Source organism: Trichosurus vulpecula, chromosome 2 (genome assembly GCF_011100635.1).
Source record: "Trichosurus vulpecula isolate mTriVul1 chromosome 2, mTriVul1.pri, whole genome shotgun sequence".
Classification (NCBI taxonomy): Eukaryota; Metazoa; Chordata; class Mammalia; order Diprotodontia; family Phalangeridae; genus Trichosurus; species Trichosurus vulpecula.
In genome coordinates this window covers 228801735-228829703 of record NC_050574.1, presented here as the reverse complement: position 1 = coordinate 228829703, position 27969 = coordinate 228801735, and the positions used below count along the sequence as shown (strand labels likewise).

At 37.6% G+C, this 27969-nt stretch overlaps 1 protein-coding gene across 2 annotated transcripts; it reads right to left on the bottom strand.

Moving 5' to 3' along the window:
- Positions 1-6: 6 nt before the first annotated feature.
- Positions 7-27969, bottom strand: SCRN3 (secernin 3). 2 transcript variants are annotated; one of them, XM_036743365.1, is made up of 8 exons: positions 27808-27969; positions 24096-24267; positions 19249-19430; positions 18596-18792; positions 16533-16745; positions 10751-10913; positions 10208-10388; positions 7-6601 (listed from the first exon to the last, which is right to left on the bottom strand). In XM_036743365.1, exons 2-8 carry the CDS (start codon positions 24249-24251, stop codon positions 6428-6430), a joined length of 1266 nt encoding a protein of 421 aa, XP_036599260.1. In that variant the 5' UTR covers positions 24252-24267; positions 27808-27969; the 3' UTR covers positions 7-6427. The 2 variants fall into 2 exon arrangements, with proteins under 2 accessions (XP_036599260.1, XP_036599261.1); XM_036743366.1 differs by having other exon boundaries at positions 27825-27945.

Sequence of the window (27969 nt, the reverse complement as noted above, 5' to 3'; positions counted from 1 at the left end):
CAAAAATCCTACTTAAATTAGAACTTTTAATAACTTGTATTAGAACTTAATAGAAATATAGAACACACTAAGTTTTGTTTATTGTACATTACACTAGTAACTCAAAACAGTAAAAAACAAATTAAGACAGAATACATAGCTTGCGCAACTATGACCAAAGAAAGAATTCTTAACTAAATAATGGATACAGGTGATCAGAGAGCATTAAAGCTGAAAAGCTTGTGCATGGAAAAAGAATCAGTGTAGTAGAATTAACAGAAAGGAGTTGGAAAAAAATCTTTGCAGCAAATGTCTAAGAAAAACTTGACATCCAACATATGTGAAGAATACACACACAGACACATGCGTGGGTGTGCCTTGTCAAAGAATATGAGCAGTTTTGAAAAAAAGCACAGGCTACCAACAACCACATGAAAGGATGCTCCAGATCACTAATAACAAATACAAATTGAAGCAGCTCTTGAGGTTTTACTTCATGTTAATCAGATTGTCAGAAGACAAAAATGATAGCAGTTGAGTTGTGGGAAGGCAGGCACATTAATGCACTGTTGCAATTATGAAATAGTCCCTCCATTCTGGAAAGCAATTTGAAGTTAGGCTGAGAAAGTCAAATGTACACGTCATTTGATCTAGCAATACCATTACTAGGCATACTACTGTAAGATGGTCAAGCAGAGTAAAAAGGTTCCATATGTACAAACGTACTTTTTAATAGCATAGAACTGGAAGGAAAGTGGTGACTCGTCTCCTGCAGACAGGAGTGAACATGTGGTAGTGTGTGAACATAATGGAACATTTTTGTGTCTCCAGAATAAAGAATTCAGTAAGACTGGGTTAGACCTCTATAAACTAATACTGAAATAAGCAGAAGCAGAATGATTTTCACAATGACCACATGAACGTAAAGAAAAATAATGCTGGAAGACTGAAGAAGTCCGAGAGATGCAGCGACAAATACTTAAGAGGGCTCGGTAGTCTACACTTTCAGACATGGCCAAAGTATTGTTTTGCTTACTGCTCCCACAGGAAAATTGGAGGAGGTGGGGAGGAGTCATTGGGAAATGATGATACCACATAGAAAAGCATCAATGAAATACTTCAAAATGCATGTGAGGCAGGACCACTTTCTACAGGACTTGCCTCATCCCTGGCAACATGGTTTAGGCTAACAAGATGTGTCCCGTAGATTCGAGTGAGCCAGAGGACTTCGGCTCAAAGCTGTACCTTATGGGACATAGCTTTCTAGTATCCTCTGATAGTACTGGTGTGGTTTCTTAGTTACAAAAAAGGCCCACCCATGTGGAGTTCGCATTTGGCATATATCCTGAGATTGTACAAGCCCTCACAGGTGACCTTTCCATTTGGAGATGAGGGAGCCTGGTCTACCCAAGCTCAGTGCTGCAATATCCTTGTACCTTTTGTTAACTGCTGAATGCCCTGTAAGTGCCTCATTGTGTACTGACCTTGAATCTGAGTCAGGCTTTCCTGGATTATAATACATAGTTGGATGGGCAGTTCATTAAGCTAATCCCTAAGTAAATGTAACTTGGGATAAACACTGCAGATGGAAAATAAACCCACTGGAGATCAGGGTGGATCACAGTTAAAAACTGTATAATACTTTCCATGATTACAATCTGCTCTATAGCATAATATTATCCAGGTAATAATACTGGGAGGCCGTGAAACACATGAGCACCGTGCTCTTAGGAAACTGTAAGGAAACATCCACAGTAGAAGGTAAGCATTGCCAACAATGATATGTGAAAAGTGGTATGAAAGTCTTCATTGAGAATACTGGTATTTGAAATATTAAAATAACCGGAAGAAGGTCTTGAGTGCCTAGATCCTTTATGGAAGACGAATGGAAATGTAAAAAGAATAACACTGGATGAAAAGGCATGGATGGAGTGCAATTAGCACCAGTGGAGGGAGTACTCACACTTATATAAGATTGGGATATTATACATTTACCATCATTATTATCAATAATAATTACATATAATGCTTTATAGTTAGCGAGTGATTTTGTTGTACACATTACCTCATTTAAACCCAACAATCCTGTAGGAGTATTATTTTGGTTGATAGTAAAGTTTACTATATAAAACTACTGTAATTCATGAAATGGAGAAAAGATTTAAGAAAATATTAAAAGGAAAGAGCTAAAACCTGTAGGTTCAAGTATAAGCTACCAAATGGGCTAAATAAAAGGTGTTACTTCTGGTGCGTGGCAATGGTAGTGAATGATTTTGGAAATATAGAATGTATACCATAGCAAGGCCTTGTTTAACAAATCACAACATAAGAAATTGAAAATAGGTATTAATGTTGTGAAAGTTACAAGAAAAATACATAATAGTAGTACCACTTGCTGGGGAAGATGTGTAACTACAAAACTGTCTAGGAGGTATTTTGAGTGTTTCTAGGTATTTTTGCATTGATACACATAAAATTAGACGGGCAGCTATATGACAGTGGATAGAACACTGGATTTGGAATCAGGAAGACCCATCTTCCCGAGTTGAGATCTAGCCTCAGACACTTAGTAGCTGTGTGACCCTGGGAAAGTCATTTAATCCTGTTTCCCTCAGTTCCTCATCTGTAAAATGAGGTGAAGAAGGAAATGGCAAACCAGTCTGGTATCTTTGCCAAGAGAAGCCCAAATGGGTTCAAGAAGAGTGGGACATGAGTGTAATGACTCAACAACAGCAAAATCAGATGTTTCCATAGAAAAAGACCCCACTAGACAAAGACAGTTTTTGACAAGATCTTGAGATGCTATTTTGTCTCACTTTCCCCACTTTTCAAATGGAAAATGTGGGGTATGAACTAAGTTTCTAGGACTTGAGAAGAAACCTTAAGAAATTTTCTAGTCCAGGGGTTCTTAGCTTTTTTGCATATGTCATGGTAAACTACTTGTACAATCTGGGTGAAGCCTATAGACCCCTTCTCAGAATACTGTGGTATGCTGGTTTTTTTAATATTTATTTTTCCCTCAAGTTACATGTAAAACCAAATTTTAACATTGGGGTTTTTTTAAGGTTTGAGTTCCAGATTCTATTCCTCTCCCCTCCCCGAGATGGTAAGCAATCCGATATAGGCTACACATGTGCAATCGTGTAAAACATTTCCATATTAGTCATTCTGAGGAAGGAAAGAAAAGGAAAAGAAGGCAGGCTCCGGTTTGTATTCTGACACCATCAGTTGTTTCTCTGGAGGCGGACGGCATTCCTCACCCTGAGTCCTGTGGGACTGTCTTGGATCACTGTACTGCTGAGGATAGCTAAGTAGTTCACTGTTGATCATCGTACAATATTGCTGTTACTCTGTACAATGTTCTCCTTCACTCTGCATCAGTACATGTTATACCACAGCTTATTCAACCACCCCCCCAACTGATGGGCATCCCCTCAAGTTCCACAAAAAATGCTGTTATAAATATTTGGGGACAAATGGGTCCTTTTCCTTTTTAAAAAAAATCTCTTTGGGATACAGACCTAGTAGTGGTATTGCTGGATCGAAAGGTTATGCACACTTTGATTGCCCTTTGGGCACAGTTCCAAACCGCTCTCCAGAATGGTTGGATCAGTTCATAATTTCACCAACAGTGCATTAGTGTCCCAGCTTTCCCACTTTCCCTCCAACATTTTTCATTTACCGTTTTTGTCATATTAGCCAATCTTATAGGTATGAGATGGCAACTCAAACTTGTGTTAATTTGCATTTCTCTAATCAATAGTGATTTAAAGCATTTTTTCATATGACTACATGTTGATTTGTCTGTCTGAAAACTGCCAGTTCATATCCTTTGACCATTTATCAATTGGGGACTGACTTGTATTCTTATAAATTTGACTCAGAATACTGATTTTTAAATGTACAAAATAAAACACATAGAATACCAAAAGAAAACAATTATATTGAAATACATTTACCAAAATGTTTAAAGAAACAAGTTCCTAGATTTTAGGTTCTTAACTCCTGATCAATGGGCCTTATACCTTAGCTAAGGAATCTGAACACTAGACAGGTGAAGTGACTTGCCTAAAGTCACACAGGTAGTAAAAAAGAAAAGCCAGGCTTTAAGTCCAGATGTCCTGCTTCTAGCACTATGAATTTTTCTGTATGTTACTAAGTGATCCCTAGGATGCCTCCTAGCTCTAAATTCTCTAAGTGTTTTATAAGTATTTCCCCAATGCTAGCTCCAAAAGTCACCCATTATATGGGGAGGCAAACTGCAATGCTCAAACTACATACCCCAGTCTGAAGTGTCTTCGGTCTTAAAAAAGGTTTTGGTGCCCTACTTTATTATTTTCACAAGTCAACTTTAATACTTAGCTAATACCAACATAAAAAATCAATTACATAGATGGCACGAAGTAGACGCTTCATCTGGACTGACAGATTACACTGAGAAATTACACAAAAAAAGCACTATGATAAGAGATTGCATGATGTATTGAAAATAAAATTGAACCTTAGAGTTGAGACGTAGGTTCAAATACTGACTGCCACTAACCTAACTTTAACCAAGTCGCTACCTCTTTAAGCCCATTCCCAGATGTCCTGTTTCTAATACTGTGAACTTCTCTGTACATTACCAAGTGATCCCCTAGGATGCCTCCTAGCTCTGAATTCTCTAAATGTTTTAAAAGTATTTCCCTTATAAAATGAGGAGTTTGGGCCAGATGTGTCTGAGGCCTTTTCCAACCACAAAACCCACGTACTGTGTGCATATAGGAAAGGGAGCATCAGCTTAGTAGAAGAATGACAAATTTATGCTTTTTTCTAATATCAATAATCTACACTTAGGGGAACCACGCAATATGCAAGGTATTTTTTTTTTACTAACACTTGAGCTACATAGGCCAAACCTGGTAATCTGAATGTATGGTATCCTTACTTCTGTGGATCAGTTACCCCTTCAGTGTGCGGACTTCTCCACCTGTGCAAAACAGAATCCCCTCCCAACCCCAAACATTCTCATTCTATATGACTTTTGTCTATATTTGTTCATAAATCATCCATAAAGGATCCCACTCAACATTGTTTTAGTTTCTCAATGAAAAGTGTGATGTGCAATGTCCTTTAAACCTTAATAGGGATAGAAATAGGGATCACACCTGTAATTTCACTGATACAAAGAATTCCTAGGAGAAGAAATTCCTTGTACCAATCAGGCTGGCACCTTCCCAGAAAGAGAATTAAACACTACCTGCTTGAAATATATGCCCAAATACTTAATTTTCTGCTTTTCCTAATCTTTTTCCCCCTGGCAGAATGAATATGAGACAGTGAAAGGGGCATGAGAAAAAAAAAAAACAGCTAAGGTCTAGTTATCTCCATCTTTTTGCTCTCAGACAAGGTTTCCTCCTACAGAATGAAATAAAGAAAAGAACACCACAAGTTAACAGAGGCAGGCAGGGCAAGTATAAGGTTTAGAAGTACTTAGATGCTAGAAATGTAGATACTCAGCTGAAATTAACTTAATAAGGCTAAAATATATTTTTCCCCCAAAATACTGGAAAATCAATTGTTAGAATTCACTGGTTAGTCACAGTCTTACAAACAGCACATTTGTGCTACATAAAGTGCTTTGGCAGAATAAATACCCTGAAATCAAGCAGAAGAGCAATATGTAAATCTTTTAAAAGCTTCTTGTTATGGGGTATGGTGGTGCATGCCTGTGGTGGGCTGCTTGAGCTCAAGAGCTTTGAGCTATAGGAGGCTTAAAGCCAATCAAGTGTCTACACTGTCTGGCACTAGCATGGGGGGCCCTGGGGAGGGCAGGTAAGTATGGGACAGACTGTCCAAGGGAAGAGTGAACCTAGCCCAGGTAAGAAAGGGATTAGGTTCAGAGCTTCCATGTCAAGCCACAATGAAGACCACAAGTGGTCACTGCACTTCCAGCCTGGGGGAGATACAGAGACCTAGTCTCAAAAAAGAAAGTTTCTTCTGGTAATTTCTCCTTAAGTCTCAGATGACATTGTTTTAAAAAATAGTCTGCATCCCTAAAGAACAGCCTCCTTTCTTATTGTAACTGAAAGACATTTTAGGATACTGCATAGTAAGTGTATTACATATGAATCTGTACTGTACACATTTCACGCTTTCACACAGCATTAGAAAATCAGCTTAAATTCATCATTACTTTGACAGTGACATAACATTCCAATCTGCTACCTTCAAGTAACATTTAAGTGTTCCATGAAATGAATATATCGGTTAAAATTCATGTAAACCTTACTTTCTTCTTCAGTATCCCAGAAAAAATAATGGCTTGATGGTTTTTACTGTAATAGTCAAGATTAAATTTCAGTCACCTGAATATAACTAAAGAGTAATAAAGTCTGCTGAACTCAGATTTACCAGATTTAATAAGCTTAAGGACTGCCTTTGAAGAAGACCTCTGAACATGGTATGTTCACTGAGAACCAACATATGACTCATAAATTTTCATTTCGTCTTTCACACATTGAGCAAAAAGGTTAACAGCTCTGTTCACGTCAAGACACTTATTCTGAAGGACTGATTCCATCTCTTTGAGCATTTCTTTCTCCAGCATCCTCATCTTTTCCAGCATTTTTCTGCCTCTTTCCTGAAAGAATAATTTTCCAATAAAATATTAATGCAGTATGAGATTTCAAAAGATCAATAAATGCATTTATTCTAGCCTCTTGCCTATCAACCTGTTCATGCAAGATGCATTTTAATTTCTAAATAATTTTCAGGGGTCTTTCCCACTCCATCATTTGCAGACAGAAATGATTAAAAAACAAAACAAAACCTTAAATTGCTGCCATTTAGACTTACAAAGAAACAAAAAAAACCCAGAAGTAGCTCTACAGGGAAATCTAGGGCAGGTTTTAAGTTTATACTTCTTTACCAACATTGGGGAAAAAAAGGAAAGAAAATTTCTTAATGCAGCCCTTGAAAATGTCTGTGGCTTCCCATTTCTGAAATCATTTAAGTAAAATTTTCTGAAATTAATACAAAATGTTTTTTCTTGGTAGACCATACTTAATGAGAAACTGGTGCTCAGACATTATAGAGCACTTAGGACTATTCTCGTGCTCTTAATTCTATTCTGCACAATCGCTAACTGTATAATGTTTAATATTTGGTTTTGTGTTACATTCCCCCCTTGCTAGTGACATCAAGGACATGTCCTAATTAACTTTGTATGTCAGTAGGGGCCTAGCACACTGATTTCCATGTCTAAGGTGCTTAAAAATAGTTGACAAATGCATAATGAATCAATGAAAGAAATATACAAGGAAGAAACTAATATTCAAATTTTCCAATTGGAAGGAATAAAGTCCAATACTATTACTGTATACAAAAGTGCAATTCAAAACGATTAAGTAACTTGGCCCCAAATCCCACAACCAGCAAGTGCCAAAGCCAAGATTAGGGCCCATACAGGCATCTTTCCCATACACCACATTGCTATTCTATAAGTAACCCACACTACTTGTAGCCTGAAGCATTAATAATCTTTAAAATATTCATATTTTTAATGGTATTTCAACATTATTTGACAAAAAAGATCACATCAGTCAGTAAACTTTTACCCCTGGAGTTGAACTCCTATGCTCCTATACCTTTAAATACTTCCAATGAATGAATATAAATTATATACAAAATTGATCACCTGCAAATGATATAATTCTAATTTTTGCCTCATACACTAAAATTGTTTTGATAAATTCCCATTCCAGTTCTGCAATACTTCAGACTTTTGAGGTAATGAATTCAGTTCTGGATGCCACATTTTTAAGAGGACACCAGTAAGCTAGAAAGCATCCACAATGGGCCTTGAACTTGTGTCATGTGAGAATCAAATAAAGGAATGGGCTGTTTAGCCTGGAGAAGAGAAGACTTCAGTGGAAGATGACAGCTGTCATCAATTATTTGAAAAGCTGTTATGTGGAAGGGGAATTAACCTTCTGCTTGGTTCCAGAGAGTAGAACTCAAAGCAATGGATGGAAAAATTCCGAGTAATTAGAGCTGTCCAAAAGTAGTTAAAGTGCCTTGGGAATGGTGGTTTTCTCCTCAAACAAAGGCTGACTGACCACTTGTTGGGTTTTTCATAGAATGAATTCTGGTTTGAGAATAGGTTAGTCTAAATGGATTCTGAAGTCCTGTCCAACTCTGAAATTACATCATTCTAGAAAGACATTTTCAAAATTTAATTAAAATGGGAGAAAGGGGAACTGGTAATAAAGAAAAATAGGCAGAGTCCACACATAACTACCGATGATCATTAACGTCATTTAATATCGTTTTTGTAACTTTCAGGAAGGGCCAGAGCCTTTATTAATGATCAAGTAGAAGAAGAGCTGAACCCAAGCTTCTTTGTTCTCTGAGCTTACCCAGAGAATACCCCTTCCTATGTCAACAAGGCCAGATTGGGCTGACCTAAGAAAATTCTTTCCCCTATTAACCATTAAAGGATGAGCCCCTTGACCCAAGAAAACTGTCTTGCTTAATATTTTATGGGCATATACTATGTAATGGAATGTTAACGGTAAATTAAACACAGAAATGCTGGGTTGTAGTTTCAAACTGACCCTTGTCAACACTCTTATCTTATAGTATTTACAACCTATTCCTTGTTATCAGGGTTATACATACGTGGAGTCACCCAGGTATGCTGAGTTGCGACTGTTCTAAAATGTATTTAAGCTTTCTCATTCTTTTGCTCAGGCAGTCAGACTTTGTCTGGATCCATACATACATGTATGTATATGCCGGCTTAAGGGAATAAATGAATACGTAATATAAAATTTTCTATCACCTAGCTCTGTTTGCCTCCTTTAACCAAACTCTCAGGTCAACACTATAAACTTTTCTGACCAAAACTGGTTTTTGAATTGTTTTTTCCCACTTAACTGACCAACCTGTTTTCATAGGATCCTAAGATTTTGAAGGGGATCTCAAAAACTATCTAGTCTAACCTGTACCTGAGTAAGAATCCTATCTATAATATACCTACCAAACAGTCACACAGTTTTTGCTTAAAGACTCAAGAGGGGGTCTATCACCACGTGTAGCATCTCATTCCCTTTAGGAAGGAACTAATTATGGTAGGAAGTTTTTCCTAACAGCAAGCCCCAATTTGCTTTTGTGCAAATTCTCTATACAATGATCTTCATAATGCCTTCTGGGGCCAAGCAGAATAAGGTTAATCCACTTCAATGTAAGTCTTTTATAGGCTTTAAGAGAGCAATCATGACCCCATAAGTCTTCTTTTCTCCAGGCTAAACATTTTCATTTCCTTCCACCAATCCTCTTATGGCATAATATTAAGGCCTTTTACCATCTCGGGTGCCTTCCACTCAATACTTTAAAGCCTATTGATGTCCTTCTCAAATGTGCTGCCCATAACTAAATGCAAAACTCCAGATGCCCTCTGAGCAGGGCATAGTACAGAGGAACTTTTACCTACATACTCCTGGACACGATCTCTCATTAGACTTTGAGACTAACGAAGCCTTTCTTGTCGCCATATTACACTGTTAAAATCCTTATTAACCCTAACTGTAAAACCCTAAAATCTCCTTTCAACAAACTGCTGTCCAGCCATACTTCCTACAACTTATATTTGTGAAGCTGATTTCTGAATCCAAGTATAGGACACTGTGCAGCCCAATTCTTATCACCACTGTTTTCTAATTTAAAAATAAATGCTATGTCAGAAAGAAACATAAAGAACATGCTGGAATGTTCATATGTTCAGAAAAAGAAAATAAACGTCATATTGGAATGATAATCCATTCTGTCCAATATTACCTTTTAATATGACAATAAGGGATACTAGATAATAGACTGAACTATCTGCCTTTCAATGACTTTTAGGCTGAGGTATGACTGTAAGTAAAAGGCATACCCTAATAAATGCTTACTGAATAAAAGAATGTCACAAATATCCCATTTTCCTCAAAGATATATTAGAAAATGGACATCTGTGATTTCACTAAAATCTTTCTTTCAAGAAGCTGAAACTCAAACTGGTGACTATGGATGAAACACAGATCAATTGACTCTTGGTGACCCTGAAATAGACTGTAAGCTCCATTAAGGCAGATCCTTTGCCTCATGTAAACTTTGCATCCCACCATGACCACTCATGACCTATCACAGGTTTTGCACATAATAGAGACTTAATAAATGCTTGTTAAATTAAGTTGAATTTTCATACCTCATCACACTCTATTATTTCCATTGCCTGTTCATGTTTGTGGTAAAGAGAATGTCTTCTGTCAGGTTTACTCTGAAAACGCGGCTTCTTTTTAACTGGATCTTCACGTCCAAATGTTGGTGAGTTAGTTTCTAGTAACTGAGTTATATTTGGTACAAAAATGAATGGCTTAAATACAGATCTAGAAACAAAAAAGAACAGAGTCTTTATTACTATAGAGGCAATCAAGATGTAGAGAATATTTAATATACTCATTTTCCTCTACTACTCCCTCTAGGAAAGTCTTCATTAATAAAGCTACGTTTAACTTATATAATTGAAATATATTAAACGGTATTAACATTCTTTTCTCATAGAAACAAAGTATTAACTACTGGCAATTATATGTTGATAGAAGAAAGACACTAAATATTTATAAGAAAATATATCCTGTAGTTTGAACCTTTTAAAAATTGGTTATCTCATTAAAATTAAAATGATATCAATTTAACTAAATGTTAAGCTTCTTTTCCCTACCCACTAATCACCCATCTCTGACTTCACCTTTCAGGATTAGGGGTTCCTGTAAAGAAATGAATACACGGAAGGCTGGGATCTAGAGGCAAAATAGAAACCATGCTGCCAGTAGTCTGAAATTCTCCCTCCATATTAATGCCACTTTCTTTATCTCGGAGAATTTCCATCATTGTTTCAGAAGTCATATTTCCTATTGAAAAATTTGAAAATCAAATTAGTTATGCGACTATGTTAACAAGTACTAACTCTAATTTGTGCAGTTTGGCATTACAGCAATTTACTTTACAGACCTATATAAGTACGGTTGATTTTCCCTAAGTCTTCCTATCAGAATAGAAGCTACAACAAAAACCTGTTAGAATTAGATCTTTTATTAATTCAAGTCAAGCACTCAAACACTTTTGCTTAAGAGAATGACCTCTTGCATATAAGAGGTTTTCTCTGCTCATAATGAATAAAATGAAATATTGGTGCTAGCATAAACACCACCTAAGATACTAACAAAATATAAGCCTTATTATCAAATCAAACACATTAAACTCATCAGGCTTATCACCAATTAGGAATAAATTTAAGAAAACATTAGCTATATAAGTTATTATAGCTAAGACAGAACTCCCAAAGGAATAAAAAGCAAAAAGGGAACAATGCAAAAAACATGCAACCAATCCTATTTCCCACATGGACTACGAAGAAATTTACTTAAGTAACAATGATTTTAAGATTACTGCTTAGTTATTTTCCAAATTTGCCTCCCTTGGGAGCCAAGTAATAAGAGAATGCTACATTTAAGCATCAAAACTGTTTTATCACAAAAGTCCCTTCCTTCCCCAAACTGCGAAATGTTAAGTCTATGTCTGTGATAACTACAGCATGATTATTATTATTAAGAAAGAGAATAGCGGGGGCAGCTAGGTGGCGCAGTGAGCAGAGCACCGGCCCTGGAGTCAGGAGGACCTGAGTTCAAATCCGGCCTCATACACTTGACACGTGTACTAGCTGTGTGACCTTGGGCAAGTCACTTAACCCCAATTGCCCTACCAAACGGCAAAAAACAAAAAAAAAAAGACTAGCTGACATTTATATAGCACTTTAAAACTCTGCAAAGTCCTTTATGGAAAATATCTCTTCTAATCCTCACCATGGCCCTGAGAGGTGGGTGCTATTATTATTCCACTATGCAGATGAGGAAACTGAGACTGATACAGATTAAGTGATCTGCTGGGGTTTATGTAGCCAAGAAGTATCTGAGACAGGATTTGAACCCAGAGCTTCTAGTGTCATTGGATCACAGAATACATGGTGAGGAAAGAGACCGAGTAAGATGTACCAAGACTGGAAGGGTGGTTATGAAGGACTTTAAAACACAAACGGGATTTTATAAGGAGCCAATGGAGTTTATTGATTAGAGGGATGACGTGAACAGATATACACTTTAGGAAGATCAATTTAATACCTGAGTCAAGGATGGATCAGAATGGGGAAGAGATTTGAGGTGGGAGACCAAGCAAGGTTACTGCACTAGTCGTGAAGTGATGAAGATCTGCACCAAGGTGTTTTCTGTGTGAGAGGGGAGAAGGGGGAAGGATACAAGGGATTTTAACAAGGTAAAGATGATAGTACTTGACCACTGATTGGATAGGGGTGTGAGAAAGTGTGAGGGGTCAAGGATGACAAGTAGGTTACAAGCCTGAGTGACTGGGTGGATGTTGGTACCTTCCACAGTAATAGGGAAGATCATAAGGTCGGGATATTTTAGAGGAGAAAATGAGTTCAGTTTTGGATATGTCAAGTTTAGGATGTCTATGGGACATCAGGCCTAACAAGTAGTCAGAAATTCAAGGGAGGTTAGGACTGGACAAGTAGATCGAGAATCATCTACATAAAGATGAGAAATGAAACTGTGGGAGTTGATGAGATCACTGGGTGAAATGGCTAAGAGGGAGCCCAGGGTCTAGGACAGCCTTGGGAGGCTCCCACAGTATCACATCATGATACAGATGAAGATGCAGTAAAGGAAACAGAAAAATGATCAGACAGGTAGGAGGAGAACTGGCAGAAAGCAGTGTCCCAAAATTCCAGAGAGAAAAGAGAATCAAGGGGAAGAGGATGATCACTAGTGTCAAAGGTGGCAGAGAGGTCAAAAGGATGAGAAAAGGCCATTCAATTTAGCAATTAAGAAGTCATTGGTAACTTTGGAGAGAGCAGTCTGGGTTGAACAATGAGGCCAAAAGCCAGACTCAAAGTGAAGGAAAGGAAAGCACGTGGAGGTACCTACTGGAGACAGCTTTCTCAAGGAGTTTAGCCACAAAGGGGAAGAGAGATAGAGGATAATAGTTAGCTGGGATGGATGGATCAAGTGAGGATTTCTTGAGGATGGGAGAGAGAGATGTGGGCTTATTTGCAGGCAGCAGAAATGTATCCAGTAGACAGGAAGTGACTGAAAATTAATGAGAGAGTAGCGATGATAGAGGGGGCAACCTTCTGGAAAAGATGGGATGGAAGGGACTCACTTATGCACATAGAGGGGTTTACCTTGGCAAAGTGAAAGGCTACCTCTTCATATGGAACGCGAAGGAGGTGATAGTGGCAGAGGGCTTCTGGGGGATGAGAGGAGGAGGAGGGGAGAACAAGCAGCAACCTTTGAATGGTCTCCATTTTTTCAACGAAATATGAGGCAAGGCTCTTAGCAGAGAGGGTGAGGATAAGAAGAACTCTAGGAGGCTTAAAGAGGGAAGAAAAAATTTGGAAAAGCCACCGTGATGAGTGGAATAGTGAATCAATTGGAGAGGTGTAAAAGGAATGCTTTGCCCCCAGTGAGGGCGAGTTGGGATTACGGAACGTAAACTTGTAGTGGCCCCAGTCAATACGGTTTCATGATTTTCTCCAGATTAATGTGTATGTAGAGGCAAAGGCAGGAGACGGTGGGAATAATCCAAGGCTGAGGATTGGCAGGGCAAGATTTTCAAGAGGATACAGGATAAAGAGGCAAGGGCTTCCAGAGTACAGGGTTGAACTGGTTCATCAAAAGTCAAGATGGGGAAGGTAAGAAAATGTAGCCTGTACAGGGGTGATAGACTGGGAAAGAAGGGGGTGGAGGGATAGGATGTCAGGGTGAGGACAAAAAGCAAGGTTTGGGGTCATGGCGGAGAGCGGGGCATAACACAAGATGATCTGATAAAGGAATTTCAGAGTCCATCAACATGGATGTGCAACACTTGCAGGTGGTGGCAAGATCAAGGGTATGGACAATACTTGATGATGGAACAAAGGCCAGCCAGCCTCATATATTGAATACATTTTCTGAATAATTCCATTACATTAATGTTTCTGTCAGTGTTTTTCCACTATAAAATCTCTATTTTTAAATCTACATATACAATCAAACAAGTAAATTTAGAGAATTTGAAGTTAAGTTCTTACAATTTCTTCCTTTCTGTGCCAAGTTATTTTTCTTACATTTCACTAAACATGTATACAGTAAGCCATCAGTGGCTTTAAAATGCAGAGAAAATAGCTAATTGTACTCCATAAACGACTCTACTATGAGTGAAATGATCTTTCTACTTAGTTTTGCAATAAATTGAAAACACGAAGCAAAGAAAAAGATAGGGCAGCTTCTAAAAGCATCTCTGAATATTTTTTTGAAAGAAAAAGGCCAAACTACCAAAACCACCAAACAAAACCTATGAATCAGGCAGATAACAGGAACACCCAGGGTGATTTTAAAATGGTTGAGATCTAAATTCCTGAAAATAAGGATTTATAATGAAAACAGTGACAGAAACAGAATACTGCTATAATACAGGTATTATGAAAATGTCTTCTCTATTCAAAACCTACAATTCTCAAAATGAAGGGAGGATTTACATGATCACAAGAGTAGGATAGCTATAAGTAATCCACTAGCAACCATTAAATAAGTACTAAGACTGTGGTGGTAGGGTTCAGTAAAATGAATAAAAAACACAGGGGTGCAATTTCATTGCAATTTAAACTAGTTATTTCAAATGCATGAGTGAATGTATTTGCAATTTGTATATACATGCAGCACAGTTAATAGCTACCATGAAGGAACAGTTGGAAGACAGACATAGTGTTGGTCTACAGAAATCTAAAGAAAAGTTACAATGATTACAAGAAAATTGAATGCTAGTGTGAGAAAAAGGCCTTTCCTCTTTTGAGGATTCGCAGTGAACTAAATGGATTGCCCTTTCCACATGGAAAAATAAAAAATTTAGGGTCCACTTTTTTTTTATTACAACTACCTATGAATTAAAAAGAAATTCACTTTCCAATTAATTTGTAACAAGTTAATTTTAACATATTACAAAGTAGATGGTGAATTCAAAGGACTTTTCTTTCCTCCTCCAATTGCCCTAATAACTTAAGATCCTTTACACTGCCCCTTCTTTCACGCTTCAACAATGACCTTTTTGTAATAGCATCTGATGGCTGTAATTCCTAAACCAAAGATTACTGTCATAAATAAGAATGCACAATCCCTTAACACAACAAGAACTCCAAACGAATACTCTATCCAAGTTTCTAGAAATGTGTATAAACTTACAAAAACAAGCAATAAAGAAAAACAAATTTTGAAACCTTTCTAAATGTAACCCACAACTAATAGGTTAAAAACTAGATAACCTGAGAGTTGATTTTCTAATTAAAGTGCTGACATTATTTGAAAACATTTTCCTTAACAAAAAATGTACAAATCTTACTCCAGCAAAGCTGAAAACTAAATAGTCAATCTGTGTTTTTTAGGCACCTGTTGATACTGTGGAAAAGTCTAAGCCATCAGTCCACCACTGGAGAGATCACTAATTGAATAAAGTGAAATAAACATGATCTCAGCTTATATTCACATATTTACAGGGGTTACAGAGAAGGAAAAAAGGGAAGACTAATCACTTCCCTAATACAGTGTCCTTAACTATATTTTTCCTTAATACTGCTTGCTTAATGTTATTAGAGCAACACCTCTATCTTCTTCCTTCAGATGTGACCATTTTTTTTCAAAGAGGTCATCCATATTTCAGTAATAAATCCAGTGAGATAGAAATGAAACAATACCCATGTACTAGACATAGTAACTAAGAAAATGCATTTTAAAACATTCTCTAAAAGCCCTGCTCTTCAAGTGGGAAAAAAAATTAATGAATTTCGTTTAAGCAGCATTTTTATAAAATAATTTCTATAAAATAAGTTGTTCATAAAATGTTTCTATGCTAAAGTGAAAAGCATTTATTGATAATATTAGCAAAGCTATAATATCTCTTTTCAAAACAGCAGAAAATATGAAAATATTGTGGAACATTAAAATATTCCATCAAGAGGTTTTTTTTTCTTTTATACTTAATACTAATTAACACATAAGGCTCTAGTGAAGAAAATTATAGCCCTGGAATGTCTCATTTATGAAAAGCTGCATTCTGACTGACTTTCAGAACCAATTTATGCTTCAGTCGGTGAAGCAACATGTTGGTCACAAAAAGTATGGTTTTTATTATCTAAACAAAACAGATTCCTTTTGGTGAAACTGACTTTTTTTTTAAGAAAATATCTGCCATTTAGCAATCTGCTAAAAGATGATATTTTTGGCATAATTTTGCAGTTCAGTACATCAGAAATTATTACTATATCAGAAGCAGCAATTAGCCTAGAGCATAATAATGAAGTTTTAATAAAGTCGTTAATAAGTGTAAGACCTAATAAGGACTGATTATTTTATCATTACTATATAGGAATATACAAAAGCTTACAAAATTTCTTTCAGATAGTATTATTTAAATAAAAAGATCACCTTTGTATTTGTTCAGAAGCCGGTTACCCTCACAGTATCTGCCTGATGAAGTAGTAACCCCGAAATTATTAAGATGGGCATACACAGCAGCAAAATTAAATTCCTTTTCACCATCCCACCAGCCTTTGTCCTTAGCATATTCTCTCATTTTTGGATGCTCTCGGTCAATCTTGGTTGTTATAGAGAGTTGATTGGAAATATTACGAACTCCTTCTGTTATCAACCAGAAAGAACAAAAATTATAAATAGCCAGATTGTTCAATAAACATTCGTTAAGCAGCTACTAAGTGCACTTTGCTAGGCACTAGGGACACAAGGACATAAAAGGAACGGTTCCTCCCCTCAAGGAGCTTATACTGCATATGGAGAAACAGCACACATATAAAAAAATATACAAAGTAAATACAAAGGAATTTTCAGTCAGAGGCACTAGTAGCTGGGAGCATCATGAAAGGCCTCGTGGTAGAAGGTGGCACAAGCTAACTGATGAGGAGATATTGTGCATTCCAGATGGGGAAGACAGCCTATGCAAAGACATGGAGAAGGAGGATTGAGGTTCCTGTGCGAGGAGCAGCAGACAGGCCAGTTTTACTGAACCAAACACTGAATGCAGGGGAACAGTCAGGCTGTGAAGGGCATTCAACGGCAAACAGAGTAGTTTGTATTTGAACCTAGAGAAAAAGCTAAGAGAGCTTTGGAGCAGGGGAGGAGCATGGTCAATCTTGTGCTCTAAGAATCTTGCACTGGCATCTGTGTAGAGGATGGACCGGAGGAGAGAGATACTTTAGACAAGACGACCAATTAGGAGACTTTTGCAAGAGGTGATGAAGGCCTGAATAAATACGTGCTAAACTGAACTGAATTTTGTGAATTGTTTCTTAATTATGATTTATTTTTACTCACAGAAATGTAGAGTCTGAAAAAAAAATGTTCGAGTAGATAATTTAAAGAGTACAATCTTCTATTGAAATCTATTACTGGAAAGGACAGTGAAAATCTGATCTAAAGAGATGAAGATAATAATGGCTAGCACTTATACTGCACTTTAAGGTTTGCAAAATGCTTTGTATACATTATCTCATTTGATTCTCTACCCTATGAGGTAGGTGTTATTATTAACCCCATTTTCCTGATGAAGAAACTGAGACCCAGACACATTAAGTGATTAGCCCAGAGTCACAGAGATAATAAGCATCTGAGGCAAGATTTGAACTTGTCTTCTTGACTCTCAGTCCTATGTTTTAACCACTGAGTCACCTAGCTGCCTGACTTCCTAACCATGTGACCCTGTGCAGGTCACTTTGACCTCTTTGGTCTCATTTTCTTTGTCTATAAAATGAGGGTGTCTGATGTGATGATCTCTAAGATCCTTTTAAAAATCTAAGCCAATGATCCTAGGCTCTTAGGATGTAATGTTTCTATGAGTCATTGTGGAACAGTTATAGGTAGCATTGTGCTATTTTGTATTATTATTTAACTTTGTCCTTTCCGATGAGACTAGAAGCTCCTCGGGAGAAGCAGCTGTGTCTTATACTTCTTTTCCATCATCCAGAGCACCTACTGAGCATACAACAGACATGTATTTAACCCAACACCCATTGAAAAGGAATAAAACTAATGCAAAGCATTCTCAAAAAATTGAATTGGATTTTTTTTAATGACTAGATTTTATATTTTAATGTGCATATCTAAAAAGCCTTTCATCTAATCTGATTACTAGAATGGTCAAATTCTCAAGCAATTCCTGTCCAAGCCCACACCTCTGTATTTCAGCCCTGAGAGACTGAGGGGAAGAACAATATAATAAACAAATAAGGACAAAGGGCTATTTACTAAAATAACATCGGCCAAGTAAAAAGCTTATATTTCACATTGGCTAAGTAAGAAAAAACAACCAGAGGGAGTTAATTTCTCCATCTTCTCCAAATCATCCTTGCATTACATCAGATTTACATCTTGGACAAATGAATACCTTTTGGCCCTGAGGAGCAATCTGGTAAAGTGTGAGAAACTGGGGGTATTTAATGTATCATAAAATGAATTCAATAATATGCTGTACATACCTTCTACTTTTTCTGCTGCCCAATGTTGTCCTATGGTCTCGAGAATCCATGCTTCATGCCTATCAGCTATCAGAAAACTATTGTGATAGCTAAATACCATACTCTCTGAACAATTTCCACCCTGTCCATATTTTTCTAGTAAATCAACAATGGTATTGACTGCTTTTTCAGCTGTATCAGCTCTTTCAAGTCCAAGCCTAAAATAAAATTTAACAAGTTCTTATGAAATATTTGTATTTTTAATTGTTGTTTGTAAGATATCATATATTAATTTCAACATAAAATTCCTTTAAAAATAACAACCAGTTCTGTTTTGTATTGAACTTACTGCTTTTTTTCATATTGAAAAGATGACGCTCCCAAACCCAAAAATAAACAGGAAATGAGGAGAAAAAATAACAACCAGGTTGACAAATATTCTTAAACTTATTCTCTATGGCATTTGGAATTCTTAGCATTTCATCTTTCTGTTCTGTGGTATTTTAGTCAAAAAATTATGTTTTTGCTGTCTAAGGGTAATATAACAAATATCATTTTAACATTTCAAACATTTTAAAACAGTCTGGCATTATAATTTAAAAAGTAAAATTGAGTCCTACAAAATGTGATTTGTTTGGTTTTTTCCTACAAAACCCACAAGTATATCTGATAACCTGACAAGGTCCATGCCAAGTAATGCCTCTTCGTCACATACGGCTTCTCTTCCCCATACAGCTTCATTACCAATGCAAACTCCATGTTCATTGGCTCCCATTTCTGCACCCCATAACCAAGATGGTCGACTCAGTACAACAGCATATGTTTCTGTTGCTTGTTCAATTTCTATATAGGTGCACTACAAATTCATAGTTAAAAAAAAAAAAGAATCTGTTAATGATTCGGTGAAAGTTGGAATTCAATAGTTTCACAATCAAAACTATTCCAAAACTTACAAAAGTAACAAAACATTGAACAGAGGTCAACAATAACTAAAATATTACAAAACATATTCAAAATTGCCCTAAAAAATAAACCAATGTACCAAATAAAAACAATCTAAAATACAGTATTCTTTTTAAATGAACCAATCAAAAAAAAGTTTGCAACTGTCTCACAGATAACACACTGGGGGCACTGGAGTTTTCAAACTCCAACCTCTAACAGGCTCACTCTTGATCTGGTCAGAGAGGGAGACACCTTGGAGAGGTTAATAATCAGCTTTATTCTAGTCTAGTCTTCTCAAAGGGTTGCCAATAATGGGAGTACCAGCTCCTACAGCAGTCCCTAATCACCCTTCTCGAAGGGGCCAGCAAGAAGAGGCGTGCAATCACCCCTACGTCTCGATGGGGTCAATGGAGACAGTCACAGCTTGTGCACTCTCCTAAAACCCCTCAAGCCTCAATGGGGGCCAGTTGAGGTAGGTACATACATTCCTCTATGCATTACTTGTGGTTTCCCCACGGTTTCCCCACTCACTGACCAATGCCCACCTGTTTTATAGGGCACCGGACAAAGATGACATCTTGCCAACATTAAGCTCACAAGTTAACTTTAGCAATATCGTCATTCTGTGCAAGCATAGTAAATATCAATTATGTCACCCCGTAGGACTTCCGTAGCTTCCGTAGGACTGTCACTATGATTCTGGGAATTACTATCTAGGATCCTTGGGGCTATTCTGGGAGTTATTATGTAACACCTGGGAACTAGACATTGCCATGGCCACAGATCTGGAGAAACTGAACTCTAAAAAGGATAACAAAATCCTATTTACATACAGCAACATTTAACCAAAAGGGAAAAACCTACAAAAACATACAATTAAACATAAGCCCATATAAAAACATGTAGCATGAAATGTTAAGATTCCATTAATGACTGTATACATTACATCAAATAAGGTCACGATACCTATATTTATTACATCTCAATGGCTAGGAAACAACTGGTTACTGACATGGACATAATTTTTGAATCAGCTATTGGCTTATTAGGGAAAAAATCAAAATCGATACCAAGAAATTAAAACCAGAAGATATACCAACTAAACTAAAATGACTCAAACTTGTCCTATTTAAATAAACTACTAATTCAGAAAAAAAACTGTTTAAAAGGATGGACATCATTTCCTAAGGAAGTTTATCTTACATAAACCAATCACCATAACAAGGAGACCAAAAGTACCTCAAAACCACCTCACAGTATAAATATTTAATCTCCCTTCCAAAAAGAAAGAAGTGACAGCCAAGGCAACAGCAACTTTAGAATATTAACTCATTTGCGAAATCTTAATGAAGAGGAAGGTAGAAGATGATAAACCACATTGTCTCATAACACAGCAAGAAGTAGTATAGATAAAAAAAAATCTTGTAGAAAGAGTAGTGAGAGACCCAATTAAGCCGGATCACATCTTCAAGGATGAAAATGGAAGATAATAAATAAATGAACAGTAGAAAAGATCTATAAACATCACTGTCAAAAACTAGTTTTTCCCATTAAGGACAATACTGCCACAACATATGGACTCTAACATTACAATCCCTGATATGTTTTGTTAAATATTCGAAATGGTACTACAGAAAAGAAAGATATGAAGAGCAATCAGGCTAGAATATACACAGATGATATCTACGTGAAGACGTTACAACTATGAGAATGTTAAAAGATAAAAGTCTCAAAATATCTGAAAGAAGAGGATACGAAAATGTTGGGGGAAAAAATCACAGATTTTACTACTGAAAAAAGGCAATCAAGAAAACACCGATAGAAAAAAAGAGAAGAAAACATCAATAACTACCAATTCATATGCCTACCTTTCCATTGCTATAAATTTTTTATGAGAAATAACCTACATAATTATCAAGGGCATACTTAACCAAGGAATTAGAAGAAAACATCGGAAATGCAGAATTAGAAAGAAGGCTTTCACAAATTATTTTGTGTAGCAGACCACATTTTACAGTAACTTGATTGACTTAAAGGTTCAGAGAAAATAAAAAGTTACTTTGCTTAATATTTATTGACTACCAAAAAAGACATGTGATTCAGTTCAGTAAAACGACATCTCCTTCGACAAATTGTCTCTCTTGGGTAGGTAAAAATCATACAAGATTTCTTAAAAGATGCTATGGAGATAAGTTTAGTTGATTACCCACTGATTATAAGTATCAAGGAAGGCATAAATGTCATGGAGAATGTCCAGGGCAGAGTTGAAATGAAAGAGGGATTCCTTATTGATGCAGAGGTCCTCCAGATGCGCCTGTTTGGGGATGACATTATACTGCTTCTATCAAATCCTCTAATACTGCTGTGTCCTAAATGAAATCAATAATAATGAAGATTTTAGCCTAGATATCCACATAGGAAAAGTCAAGTGGAAAAAAGTATGCCTGTCATCCAGACTGTGACAGACAATTGTACAGACAGACTGTATAGTTGTTCCATCGGCATATATATCTTCGTCAGACAATGAACTGGGCCCAGAAGTAAATGGGAGGTGAGCAGATTAGATTGTATTTGAAAAACTATATGGTGTTTTAATTACCTCAAGCTTCTCCCTGAAACAAAGGCTCATCTTTTTAATACACATATTTTTCTGGTGATGTCATATGAACACAAAGTATATAATATTGGTTTCCTAAGCTTTCAAACTGCAGGTCACTCAAAAGACAACGGAAAGACATATGGTGAATATGAAAAGGTTTTATCACATCATATTAGCAATAAAATACACAACAGAAATAGCACAAAATGGACTATGAGAGAGAGATAACCAGAAAAGAACAAGTCAGTCAGAAAGCATGAGGGATAATCAATGAATAGTCCATGTGGGTTCAGTGGTACTCATACATTGTCAAGAGATCTAGAGGAAGGCTACAGAAGACAGTGGGCAACTTTCCAGGGAAGATTATTAAACATGGACAGAGCCTGAATGGACTACAATCTACACCTCTGGAGGGGGCACCCACCTTGAGGAGACAGCAGATTCATTAAAACACTGAAGTATTTTTCAATTAATTCCATATGCATAAATGCAATAAGAAGCACTATACACCATAAAGATCCCCACATTTGGAAACAAGAGAACCTGGGTCCAAATCTTGGCTTGGCCACTTACTATCTATGCGACTTAGGGAGGTCATTTTAAGTTTTCAGGGTCTGTTTCCTCATCTGTAAAATGAGGCAGCTGGGTTAGAATGTCTTCACTAGATGACTTCTAAAAGTCCTTTCTCGATCTATGGTACTATGAGAGGGCCATCGTAAGGTCTAATTACCCTTCTTTGATGTCTGGGAAAAGCAAGATTATATTATAAGATTTTTCAATCCTTACCTTTCTTTAATGAATTCAATTTGACACACAGTTTACTAAGCTCTTACTAGCTACAGAGCACTATGCTAGGGACCATAGGAGATTTAAAAGAAAATTTTTAAATGGTCCTTGCCCTCATGCAGCTATAAGGAGAAAAGCAACACATACATAAAAGCTATAATCCAAACAGATCATAAATTAATTTTTAAATTAAATTAATTTTTTTTGCTATTCTGAACTTGATAAACATCACCAAACATAAACATATATACAAGATACTGTATATAAAACTGTAAATGTCTGTTATGGCTCACATTTTTTAAAGGATCATAATAAATTCAAGAAGGATAAATGAACTTTTAAAAAATATTTTGCAAGGACAGGAACAGGAAAAGTCATCTCCAGCTGGAAGAGCTCCAAGAAGACTTCATGGAGAATAGAGCACTTGGGCTTAAAGTGTAGTAAGGACTTCAACAAGTTGAGATGGAGGGGAGGTCACTGTAGGCACATGGAACAACAAGGATGGAGGTGGGAAAATGCAAGACTTGGATAGGATAATGTGTATCCCAATTTGGCTAGAATATAAATAGTAATGTGAGATAAAGCTTGAAAGATAAGAACATAACAGACCATGGAAGGTCTTGAATGCAAGGATAAAGAGCTTAGACTTTATCTAGTAAGGTGCAGTGGATAGAGCACCAGGCCTGGATTCAAGAACACCTGAGTTCTTCAGACACTTACTAGCTGTGGGACCTTGGGCAAGTCACTTAACCCTATTTGCCTCAGTTTCCTCATCTGTAAAACAAGCTGGGGAAGGAAATGGCGGGCCAAATGGGCTCAACAAGAATCAAACATAACTGAAAACAACTGAACGACAACAATAAGCACACAGACACTGAAGAGTTTTAAGCAAAGAAGTTAACATGCAAGTGACAGTAGAATACAAGCTCCCAAAGGGCAGGGACTATCTCATTTTTTGTCTTTATATCCCTAGTTTCTCGTACAGTACTTTGTAAAAAGAAAATAATTGATAAAGGCTTGCTGAATTGATTTGAATGAAATATTACAAAAGGGTATCTATTTTTATTGATTTTTTTTCATACTCAACTTCCTGAATTTTTAATTTACGATCCCCTGGAATAATATCTCACTCATAAAAATGCTAATCACAGTTCTTTAAAATGGCATATTGCACAAAACATTTTACTTTACCTCAAGTTTTCTTCCAGGGCCATGAAATGAAGCAGGATAATAAATTATCTCTTGTACTTCATCGGAAACTCTATCTGAATTTTTTCCAAAAATAATCCTATTGCCAATTGTTGCAGGAGGCAAGGCCACAAATGTGTCACAAGAAGTAAGTTCCATGTTTCTTGAGCCAATCCTTTAAAAAAAAAGTAAAAAATTATTGAAGGAAGTTAAGTAATTTGGAAAATAAATCAAACAAGAAGTTTTAGTTGAGGATCAAGAGCTATTATTACATTATGTAAAGTTCAAATTTTCTGCAATATTGAAGGGCCTGTGACTGTCTTAGTGTCACATATGCAAACTGTGACCCTTCTATGACTTGAAAGAGTCTTTAAGAGTTTCTGTAGCCAAAAGCCCCATCACCTTGCAGTCAACCTGGGGAAAAGCCATTCTATACTTCAGCTGACCTTCAGGTGACAGATATGCGATTTGCTTATACTTTAAGTCTTTCCAGCTTGGTATGCCCTTTCAAAATGTGGGCTCCAATAATAGCCTTTGGGAATTCACCTCCGTTCCATCCCACAATCAGGCAGTGGGACAGAATTTTAATGGAACATAAAAAGTTTCCAAAAACTTTTAAATTTCATATACTGTATCACATACTCTCTTGTTTTGAATACTTCATTTCAGCTGTGGGCTGTGAGCTCCCAAAGGCTACACCAGTGGAATAAAAGCTCCAAGGATCCTGTGACAAGCTTAAAAGACTTCACGTACAAAGAATGATGATAGACTCCATAGTGGTGGTCTAAAAACCAGCCTAGCTAAGTCTTGAAAGGCCAACCCCAGAGAACTCACAGGACTCATGAAGGTCCTCCCCCATAGTGGGGAGCAAGTATTTATATACATTAGTGGAGGGAGTATCTATACTAATGAAATCATGGATTCTTGAAGTATGAACTATGTGAATCAAAGAAAATGGTATAGGATAGGCACTACTTTTATGTATAATGATACTTTAAAATACATATATATCAAATATATATGCATATATAATTTGTAAATCTTGTATCTTTGGATTTGGAAAATAATTTTGAATAGTAATATAAGGCAGACCAGACTTAAATTTTATACCAGACTCATTTACACCCATCAAATGAGATACGTGTAAAGTACTCTGCAATAAATGCTAGATATTATTATTGTTATTACACTAGCGAATCCAAAAAATGATGTCAAAGTTCACAAAAATTCTAAACTACTGAAATTTTCAGTTATCCAAAACTGCCCATTGAGCATTTCAAACTGGATATCCCAACAAATTCAATATATCCAAAAGAAAATTCAATATCTTTTTCCAAAAAAACATGAATTTGGAAAATTTGTATCTCTTAATTGTGGGTCTCGCCTGCACATGCGCAACCCAAAGTTTAAGCAGTGCTGAAAGGATCCCAAGTGGAAAAAGTTTAAGAAGCCCTGATCTATATTTAACTCAAAATGCTCTATTCTTTAATTTCCGATTTTCCTTCTAATAGCCATGTTATTTTTATAATTCATCACTACTGTCAAATATCTTATATTTTCCTCATTTTGTAATCCTGTAAATTCCATAAAGGCAATGTACATTTGAAAAATAATATACACATAATATTACATACATTGTAGCATTTATGCATCAGTATACTATCACTGTCAAGAGAAATCCAGGGAAGTCCCTAGCACACTGGTGGGACCTTATGGGAGGACACTGACAAGAGTCACACAGCAGCTGTGCAGACACAGATAGCTGGTGATCTGCGCCGATCACCAACGCATTGGGAATATCACAGACCCATTCCAGTGGATTTTTAAGGTTTGTGACTATGGCTGTAGAAAAAAGAACACAGGAAATTCCAGGCTCACCACCTGCTATGCGACATTTAGGAAGCTCCTGCCCCTCTCTAGACCTTAGTTTGATGATTTGTAAGAGAGTGCTATCTAAGGTCCTCTCTACCTCTAAATTCTGTGCATTTAATTTTTCTCCTTCCCCTTTATTTTCCACCAACTGATGGTAGAAAGGGGGCACCAATGCCCCTCTTTTAAACCTCATCTCTGCTCCTCCCACCTTGACCCTAGCCTGGTTCCTTTCTCACTCCTTCTACCTTCTGGCACCCTCGGATAACACTGCCTCCTTGGCCAGCCACCTTTTCCAGTCCTAGCTGCCCTTTTTCTTATACCCCCCCACCTCACAGGTCATGGAGCAACAGTCAAATTACTCCTTACTTTCCATTGATACTTCCAGACTCTCCCTCTACCCCCATCACTTGCAACCTCTACTCCTTTGAAATTTCTATTATCCAAATTCATCACCCAATCAGATTCTGGAGGTCATTATCCCCGACTTCATCTTCCTCCTTTCTCAATGAGCTCAGGGCTTTTTTTTCTCCATCCCAACTCCTGCCTTCATAGTAGAAGACTGTAACACACATATTGATATTCCCTCAAATAATCTAATTTTCCAGTCTCTCAAGCCACTCATTTTCGATGACCTTCTCTTTCTACTCTACTCCAGCTACAAACAGATGGTCACAATCTTGATCTTGTCTTCATCCACAAATGCTCCAACTCTACTCTTGAATCCCTTGCCCTGCTGGCTTTAAAGCCAATCAAACCTTGCAAAACCCTAACTCTAAATTATTTCCCACCATCCTCTTCTTTCACTGCTACTCAAGTGCTTGCTAGCGGGGTAAAACCAACTCTAAGGAGTCACAAAGCACGCTGACCAGGTCGGCTCCAAATCGATTTCATCTGCTCTCCAATGGACCCTGCCCTTCAGCAAGGCAGTCCTACCACTTCCTAACTTATTTCTTATGCCGTTCAGCACACCAAGCTTTCTTGCTTCTCTTCCAGCCTCTGGTGGCACCCTTCTGGGGACCCTGCCATCACCCGTCACTCAATAAACATTTATGAAGTGCCTGCTGTGTGCCAGGCACAGTGTTAGTGCAGAGGAGACAAAGAAAGGGAAAACAAACAAACAAAAAACCCCAGTCCCTGCCCATAAAAGAAGCTGAGGAGGAGGAGGAGGGAAGAAGGGGAGGGAGGTTCCGGGGGGCAGAAGAGAAGTCCCGCAGCCCTTGGCAGATGAAGAGGGAGCTGCTTCTTCGATGTCCACTTTCCAGCCAGGCCCCGGGGGAAGGGAGTACTGAGGGGGTGTGATTTTCAGAGCTGATGAGATTTTTGTGGGACTATAAATTTCTGGCGACCACGATGAGAGGGAAGGGGGGGTTGGGGAAAGCAACATAATCATTTATTAAGCACCTACTGTGTTCCATGACTAAGCACTTTGCACTTACTAACTCAGTTAAGCCTCACAAACCTGGGAGGTGGATGCTATTGTTACCCCCATTTTACGGATAAGGAAACTGAGGCAGACAGAGGTGAAGTACTGGCCCAAGGTCACACGGTTAGAAAGTGTCTGAAGCTGAATTTGAACTCAGGTCTTCTTGACTTCTTGCCCACTACAAGATGCCGTCCTTAATGTCACCCTTCGCTCTCTCCCAGGGAAAAAGGAGGGAGAGGGAGGGAGAGGCCCCCAGAGGCAGAGAAAGGAGGTCTCGACTGGACTGGGTTCACTTTGGGGGCTGGGAGGATCCCTCCCTCAGCTCCATCGGTCCACCCGCGACCATTAAACACTCGAGTCCCCCTCTCCAGCCTCCCCAGCCCCCACGCCCCCTGCCGGACGCTGCTGCCCGCCCCTCACCTGGGCCAGGGGCTCACCGGAGGCTGTGACGAGGGGGGAGGCGCCACAAACTCCGAAAGGGGGAGGCGGCGGATGGAGAAAGAGCGTGGGGAGGCGGAGGGGTGTCAGTTACCCGGTAGGTTAAAGAGAAGAGAGTTCGGTGGGGCGGAAGCCGCGCCCTCT

Coding starts and splice junctions, on each gene's coding strand:
- SCRN3 (XM_036743365.1), bottom strand. CDS start 24,251: ATGGAACTTACTTCTTGTGACACATTTGTGGCCTTGCCTCCTGCAACA. Junction 19,431..24,095: donor GCCCTGGAAGAAAACTTGAG/GTAAAGTAAAAT, acceptor ATGAATTTGTAG/TGCACCTATATAGAAATTGA. Junction 10,914..16,532: donor GCTTCTGAACAAATACAAAG/GTGATCTTTTTA, acceptor ATTTTTCAATAG/GAAATATGACTTCTGAAACA.